Raw genomic sequence first — 8,952 nt, forward strand, 5'->3', positions numbered from 1 at the left:
GTTGTACCATTCACATGTATTAAAAATGAATCAATAGGACTTTCTTCCAGTTGCAGAACCATGAAACACCTAAACAACTGATGTTGAACCTCACAGTGCTTCATATTGAGGAATCCTCCAAAATAAGTAGTACCAAATAGTTTGTACTGATTTGGAGTAAGTTTTTCTTTGAGGTCGGAGATTATGTCGGTGTTACTATATGAACTAATATGCGGTGATAAAATAGGCGGGTGTTTAATAAAGAGTTTTATTTCCTGCATACAAAAAATAACTAAAAAGATAAAATATATGGTTGAAAATACATATGAATATTGTTAGGTTGAATACATAACTCATTCATGAATAAAACATAGTACACTGATAATTACAAAAACAACTGTGAGTTATGGCAATAACTATTGTTTAAATATATATGGATACAGTTAGGTTGAAAATGCAGATGAATAGAGTTAGATTGAATGCATAACTAATTGATGAATAACATCAAAATGATAGAACTAACAATGTATTTAAAAATGTTGTTGTATGAACTCAAATACAAGTTATCTTATCATTTCTATCTAGTCCCAATAGGCTTGATGTTAAGATAGAATCTCTTGCAGGAAGGTTGGCTAGAGATTTCTTGTAAAAACACTAGCCCTGCTGAGTTCATAATGAGAATATTTTCATCGTATAAATACATCTAAATACAACAGTCAAAAATCACTGTATAAAATAAAAATCAGTGTATGCCCTTATTGAATACATATAAATACATCTAAATACAAGAAGAGAAAACCATTGTACAAACTAAAAATCAATGTAAGCAGACTCGAATACATATAAATACATCAACAATTACCTTGCCGTTATGTGTTTCTGAGCTACTTCCTTTAGCGACCTCTTTTCCCTTGCTCCCAGAAGCATCATCCCTAAGTTTTCTTCTCTTTTCCACACCAGGAAGTGTTGATTTTTTCAAAGATTTCTCATTTTGACCTTGTTTCATAGGGTCATTGCGTATTTTTGTTCTTCTTTCGGCTTCAATAGTTGCTGATGGGCCTGCAAATATAGGTTACTCTTGAGTGATTTGCAAATCGAAAGATGATCCTTTGAAATTGAGTGCTTTAGTGGGTATACTTCGGGTAACCCTCTTCGGAGTTGTTGAATCAGCCATTGAAGAGGAAATTTAAAGTATTCTGCAGAAAACCTAACAATGGTGAATATTTAAAAATCAACTGTTGAAGGAAAAAAGAATAAGCTTTAACCGGCCAAAAATCCAAAAACTTTAACACTTACCACAACTTTTTGGAGGAAAAAAAGTTTAAAATTGAGAAAGACAATGGCTCTACGAGAGAACTATAAAGCTTGGGGAAGACAATGGGGAGAATCGTGGTTCAACAATGGGGAAGACAAACTTGTTGTGAGAGAGAGATCGTAGAGAGAGAAATTAGATATACTGTGCGGTGATTTTGGGAGAGAATAACTGAAAGAATGAGAGAGAAAAATATTAGACAACGTATTTAATACCTTAACGATAGTGCATACTATAAATACATATTTTGCTATAAAAATAAAAGATAGCTATATAAAATAATATTTTAAAAGAGTTTTTATTTATAATAAATCGGGTGTGAACGTTTGCTATAGGAGATAAAATTTCCTTAAATAAATAAGCCTTAATCCATTGGGCTAGCCCATTTAGTTGGCTACAAATCATGGCCCACTTCATTAAGCCAAAAATATCTTCTTCCTAGAGGCCCAGTTTAGTTCCACGTGCCAAATGACGTGGCACGCTAAGTCAAACGGAAGAGCCAATAGGATCATGCCACATGTCAAAATGACAGAGCATGCCAAGCCAAATCAAAAGGCCAATAAAACTGCGCCATGTGTGCAAGTAACATGTTCTGGCCAATCAAATACGGCCATGTCACACTTCAATTTGATTGGTCGGAAAGAGTTTTTTCTTATCAGAACTCTTCCCTCCCACAACTATAAATAAGGGTCTTCATAACCCAGAAAAGGGACCAGAAGTTATAACAAGAAGCAAGAGAGAGCTCGTGGATCAAACGCTGCAGATTTCTCTAAAAACTACAAACATTCAAGCGTTCTAAGGATTAAAAGATCAAGACGAAGATTCAAGAACAAGCTGCAAGCCCTTGGATTAAAAATACGTCATGTTCAAGATCAGGCCTAAAACACTTGGATTAAAATAAAATAAAATTCAAGATTAAGTTCGAAGGGTCTTTTATTTACTGTTGAAAAGTAGAATCAGAGGATTCATAGAGATTCTAACACTCAAATATTTGAAATAAAATACTATGATTGTTATAAAACAAAAATGATAGACACAGCTAACACCATCAAGTCTCCCAACAGGGATAAACACGAAAGTGGAATACAAATTCACAAATCCACCATTTAAGGAGCATGAAAGGAGTTCCCACCTCGATAATCGAATCAAAATAAGAATAATGCTCCTTTTATTATAAATTAATAAATACCTGTAACAACACCATCTGGTGTATCGTCCTCATCCAATTCATAGCAATTATATCAATGGGTTGGGCCTCGCCCTCTTGGGCGCCCTCTACCTGTTTGTCCTCCACCTCTAGCTATTTGTGCACATGGGGTATTAACTGGAATAAAGCATGTAGCCTGAGTGTTTTGATGAAATTCGTCTCTCCCAAGTCTGGGACAATCTCTCATAATGTGCCTGGTATCACCACACTCATAACAACCCCTCTAAGGTTGCGGCTGCTTGTACTAAGTCTGTGCCGGATAACTGGAATAACCACTGTAAGAACCTCATGCTGGTTGTGCACTAAAAGTATTAACTAGAGCACTACGAGTACTCTGAATTGCGGACTGGGCTGATCGACTGTCCGAGCCTCCGCCATGATGAGTCATAGTTGCATAGTAGAATCCACTGAATCCTCTAGAGTTTCGAGACCTTTTGATCTCTTTAGACTTATTTTCCTTACTTCGAACACGTTCCAACATCCTGGTAATCTCTACTACTTGCTGAAATGGAATGTCAATCTGCAATTCTCGAGCCATGCTTATTTTAAAATCATAATCGAGCCCTTCAATGAATCTGCAAACTCGCTCTCTAACTGTAGGAACCAAGATAGGTGCGTGTCGGGATAATTCACTGAACCTGAAAGTATATTCTGACATCGTCATGGTGCCCTGACACAACCAATCAAACTTTGTGCGCCATGCATCCCGGAGAGTCTGGGGAACAAACTCTTTCAAAAATATTTCCTCAAATTGAGCCCAAGTTGGTGGTGTTCCATCGGCTGGTCTGCCCTCTTCATAAGCTTGCCACCATCGATACGCTACTCCTGACAACTGAAATGTAGTAAAGGCAATTCCGCTCACTTCCACGATACCCATGGTGCGAAGAATACAGTGGCACTTTTCTAGAAATCCCTGGGCATCCTCAGTAGCTGTGCCACTGAAGGTAGGTGGACTATACCTCTTAAATCTCTCAAGTCTCGTTTGTTCTTCTTATGATGCTTCTGTCCTGACTTCAGGCTGAACCGGAATAACATGATGTACTGGTACTATACCAGGAACCTGACCAATATGAACTTGTTGTTCTAGAGCACGAGCGATAGGAGTCTGAACTCATCCCCCAATCTGTGAAATATTTGGTGAAACGGAGATCAATCCTGCCTAAGTTAATGTACCAAACATGTTTAGGAATTGTGCTAAAGTCTCCTGAAGTCTGGGGTTAACAACAGGTGTCTCTGGTGCCTGTCCCCCAACTAGAGCAACTGGCGGCTCCTCAACTGCCCATCTAACCGATGTTCTAGCAGTGACACGTGCCTTTCCTCGACCTCTACCTCGTCCTCGGCCTCTTGCGGCCCTAGCAGTATGTGCGAGTGTCTGCTCAGTTGATCCGGTAACACGTGTCCTCGTCAACTGTGAGAGAATGGAGATACAAAGGCTCAGATTCCAAATTCAACAAATTTCGCACGACTGGAATGAAAAAAATGGAAATTTCTTAACAATTCTATAGCCTCTCGAAGATAAGTACAGGCATCTCCGTACCGATCCGCAAGACTCTACTAGATTCATTCGTGACTCGTAGAACCTATGAACCTGGCTCTGATACCAACATGTCATGACCCAAAATCCCACCTCAGGTGTCGTGATGGCACTTAGTCTCTAAGACTAGGTAAGTCGATCTCAATTTCATTTCAAGCCATTTTTTTCAATAGATAATCAAACCCCACAACTAAAATAATTATAACAACCTCCTAAGACTGGTAATACCGAGTCACGAATTCTAACTGAATACATGTAATGATCTCAAAGATCGAATATATAATACTGTTCGAATAAGAGTTGATAGTACAAAAAAAATAGAAAGACTCCAAGGGACTGCGACGACCAAGCAGCTCTACTTTAAATCTTTGCAATCAACACACTAACTCTGCCCGAGTCCGATATCTCCAATACCTGGCTCTGCACAAAAATATGCAAAAGTGTAGTATGAGTATACCACAGTCGGTACCCAGTAAGTATCAAGACTAACCTCGGTGGAGTAGTGACGAAGTACTGTCAAGACACTCTAGTCTAATAACCTGTGCAATATAGTATACAAAAATAATGGAAAATAAATGGCAGTGATAGTAACAACAATCAACTAGTGATGTAAACAGCAAGGCAACAAGAACATCATAATTATTACTCAAACGAATAATAAACACAAGTACAACCAATTAAATAAGTCCTTCAATTTTAAATCCTTCACATATAATTTTTTCGAATAAATACCTTCCGAATATATTTTTTTCGAATAAATACCCCTTGAATATAAAACTCTTTCAAATAAAAATCTTGCAAATATACTCCTTTCAAATAAATATCTTTTGAATATAAAACTCTTTCAAATAAATATCTTTCGAATATACTTCTTCAAATAAATATCTTTTGAATATATTTCTTTCAAATAAAAGTCACTTTGTGACACGTGATTTTATAATCATACGATACGGGTCTCAGCCCACTTTCATATTTTACTGCACCTCGTGCCCATATTTCTGTTAACACTGCACGGACAACTCACATGCCAATAATAAAAAAATATTATATTTTTCCAGCACCTCGTGCACACATTTCATATCACATATGCATGGACAGTTCACGTGCCAATAATAAAAATCATCATATTCCCCCGGCACCTCGTGCCCATATTTCATATCACATCTGCACGGACAGTTCATATGCCAATAATATAAACCGCCCGGCAATAGCCACAGGCTCACAATTTCAACATGAATCAGATTATTGTCATGTTTACCGAAATAACAAGACAAGTTGCATAAGAGATAAAATAAACACAAGGAAAATCACAATATCACATACAAATCACCAAAAATATAATCTCACATCATCATGTATCATCCCTGACAATAGCCACCCTTATCTCTCCTATAGCCACCCGTATCACTCCATAATAATAGCCACCCATATCACTCCGCCCTGACAATATCAATAGCCACCGTTATCGCTCATATAGCCACCCTTATCAACGGTGATATTCCACTCAACCTAGACAATATCCTAGCACACATAACAACGGTGAAATTCCACTCGTATACCCACATAATATCAACAGTGGAATGCCACCCTTATATCCTCATAATAATAACTCAAATCACACAACAATTTACACGAAATATTATCACGACAACATAACAAAATTAATTTATATCACAAATTGCCCAATGGCCACAACCAATTCAAAAGATATAATAAAATCAATTGATTTAACAACAAATAGACCAAGGCTCCACACAATGTGTATAAAATCTCAAAACAACAATAGAGATGGAAATGTAACTCAGCATAGGACAACAACTTCTTTAATCGAAATTTTTAATAAATATACTAACGCCTCTTTTTAAGCTTATTTAATTAATTATTTGCAGATAGAAAATCCATAATGAAATTAATTCCAAGAAATATCAAATCAACAAACACACAGAATTTACATAAAAATCCAAGTGGCAATCACACCAAATTATAAAATAAAATACAAACTCGACAAACAAGGAATGAGGCATGACAAATCAATGATTTACTAAGTTCCAACAAATTTTTAATTTAATACATAACAGTGTCTACGAGTTTCAATCAATATAATTTGCACATATAAACTAAGTACATACTCGTCACCTCGTGTACATGGTTTTCAATCACACAATTTCACATAAGACTCAATGCCTAAGGAAAAATTCTCTCACACAAAGTTAGGCAAGATACTTGCCATTTGAAGTTAGGACGGTATTCCAAAATCGCCTTCGTGCTTGAATTGACCTTCTAACAGCTCAAATCTATTCAAAGTAATTGTATAACTTCATTAAAATTCATCTAAACCAATTCCGGATAATATAACATCGATTTAAAATTTTATTCTAAAAAGTCAAACAAAGTCAACGCGGGGCTGGCCTCTCGGAACCCGACATAATTTTCATGAAATCTAAACACTCATTTCGATACGAGTTCAACCATACCCATTTTATCAAATTTCGATAATAACTCGACCTCTAAATCCTAAATTTTCGTTCTTGAAAAGTTTTCCAAAAATCTTGATTTCTTCTATTTAAATCTGAATTAAACGATGAATATAACCATGAATTTATGAAATATAATCACTTTCGTATATAGAACACTTACCCAAGTCAAAGTCGTGATGAACTCCTCCAAAATCGCCCAAAAAACGAGCTCCAAAATCTCAATTGAAAATGGCAAAGTGATTAATTTTTGGTCCTTATGTTTCTGCCCAGTTTCGCACCTGCGGGCAGATTTGTCGCGCCTGCGAGCTCGCTTTTGCGAGCACTGTTCATGCTTCTACTTCTGCGAGTACTGTTCATGCTTCTGCGAGCACTGTTCACGCTTCTCCGAGAAACCCAGCAAGCTGCCAGCTTCACTTCTGGGATCGCACAGGTGCGCAGAAATGTCCGCTTCTGCGAGTTCAAGCTTGCCTCTACCCAGTTCCCTTTACAGTCGCTTCTGCAACGATTCCTTCGCTTCTGCAAGGTCGCTTCTGCGATGAACCATCCACAGAAGCGAAAGCATCAGCTGCTGCCCAAAAATTTTAACAACTTTTCTTCAAGTCCAAATTGATCCGTTAACCTCTCGAAATCCACCTGAGGCCCTCAAGACCTTAACCAATTATACCAGCACGTCCCAAAATACAATACAAACTTCGTCGAGGCTTCAAACCACGTCAAACAACGCCGAAATTACGAATCACGCATCGAATCGAATTATGAGTTTTCAAATCTTTCAACTTCTTTATTTTGCGCCGAAACGTATCCAATCAATCCGGAATGACTTCAAATTTTGCACACAAATCATAAATGACGTAATGGATTTGTTCCAATTTCCGGAATCGAAATCCGACCTCGTTATCAAAAATTCAATCTTCGGTCAAACTTTCCAAAAATCTTATATTTTTCAACTTTCGCCATAATGCGTCGAATTGTCCTATGAGCTTCCAAATCTAAATTCGGACATACGACTAAGTTTGAAATTATCATACGAAGCTATTTACATCATCAAAATTTCATTCCTGAGTCGTTTGCTCCTAAGTCACCTCTCCGGTTAACTCTTTTCATTTTGCGAGCACTGTTCATGCTTCTGTGCTGCTTCTACTTCTGCGAGTACTGTTCTTGCTTCTGCGAGCACTGTTCACGCTTCTCCGAGAAACCCAGCAAGCTGCCAGCTTCACTTCTGGGATCGCACAGGTGCGCAGAAATGTCCGCTTCTGCGAGTTCAAGCTTGCCTCTACCCAGTTCCCTTTACAGTCGCTTCTGCAACGATTCCCTCGCTTCTGCAAGGTCGCTTCTGCGATGAAGCATCCACAGAAGCGAAAGCATCAGCTGCTGCCCAAAAATTTGAACAACTTTTCTTCAAGTCCAAATTGATCCGTTAACCTCTCGAAATCCACCTGAGGCCCTCAAGACCTTAACCAATTATACTAGCACGTCCCAAAATACAATACAAACTTCGTCGAGGCTTCAAACCACGTCAAACAACGCCGAAATTATGAATCACGCATCGAATCGAATTATGAGTTTTTAAATCTTTCAACTTCTATATTTTACGCCGAAACGTATCCAATCAATCCGGAATGACTTCAAATTTTGCACACAAATCATAAATGACGTAATGGATTTGTTTCAATTTTCGGAATCGAAATCCGACCTCGTTATCAAAAATTCAATCTTCGGTCGAACTTTCCAAAAATCTTATATTTTCCAACTTTCGCCATAATGCGTCGAATTGTCCTACGAGCTTCCAAATCCAAATTCGGACATACGACTAAGTCTGAAATTACCATACGAAGCTATTTACATCATCAAAATTCTATTCCTGAGTCGTTTGCTCCTAAGTCACCTCTCCGGTCAACTCTTTTCATTTTAGCTTCTAAAATAAGAATTGTTCTTTCAATTTAATTTTGAATCTTCCGAAAATCAAACTCGACGGCACACGCAAGTCATAATACATATTACGAAGTTTCTCAGGATCTTAAGTTGCTGAACAGGGCATTAATTCTTAAAACGACAACTCGGGTAGTTATAAATTTGAGCAAAATCTTCAGGTTGCAAGGCTCCTCAAAATACGAGCTTAAATTGTAAATCGCTACGCTCCATGACGCATAGCCTAAACTGGATGTTCCTACACTCCTGGCCCGCTTGAGTCTAAATTGTGTACGACTCACCACAAAAACAAAAGAGACCCCTAGGTTGAAAACCTCGAAATAGGCGGCCTAGATAAAAGTTAGGACATAAAAAAAAGGGTTTGCTAGGTTGAAAACCTCGAAAGAGGCGGCCTAGGCAAAAGTTAGGACATAAAAAATAAAAAATAAAAAATTATCTATTCTGAACTAGGGTATGATTTGATCCTCTTTACCGAGATACGTAGGCAGCTTAGAGTTTCATTATAAGTTCAGCC

The 8,952-nt window shown here is 37.7% G+C and overlaps 1 protein-coding gene across 1 annotated transcript; it reads right to left on the reverse strand.

The window, feature by feature from the left end:
• Nucleotides 1-721: 721 nt before the first annotated feature.
• Nucleotides 722-3,375, reverse strand: LOC138902445 (uncharacterized). Its single transcript, XM_070190313.1, has 3 exons — nucleotides 2,832-3,375; nucleotides 842-1,038; nucleotides 722-757 (listed from the first exon to the last, which is right to left on the reverse strand). Exons 1-3 carry the CDS (start codon nucleotides 3,373-3,375, stop codon nucleotides 722-724), a joined length of 777 nt encoding a protein of 258 aa, XP_070046414.1.
• Nucleotides 3,376-8,952: the final 5,577 nt, after the last annotated feature.

This window comes from Nicotiana tomentosiformis, chromosome 12 (assembly GCF_000390325.3).
Source record: "Nicotiana tomentosiformis chromosome 12, ASM39032v3, whole genome shotgun sequence".
Classification (NCBI taxonomy): Eukaryota; Viridiplantae; Streptophyta; class Magnoliopsida; order Solanales; family Solanaceae; genus Nicotiana; species Nicotiana tomentosiformis.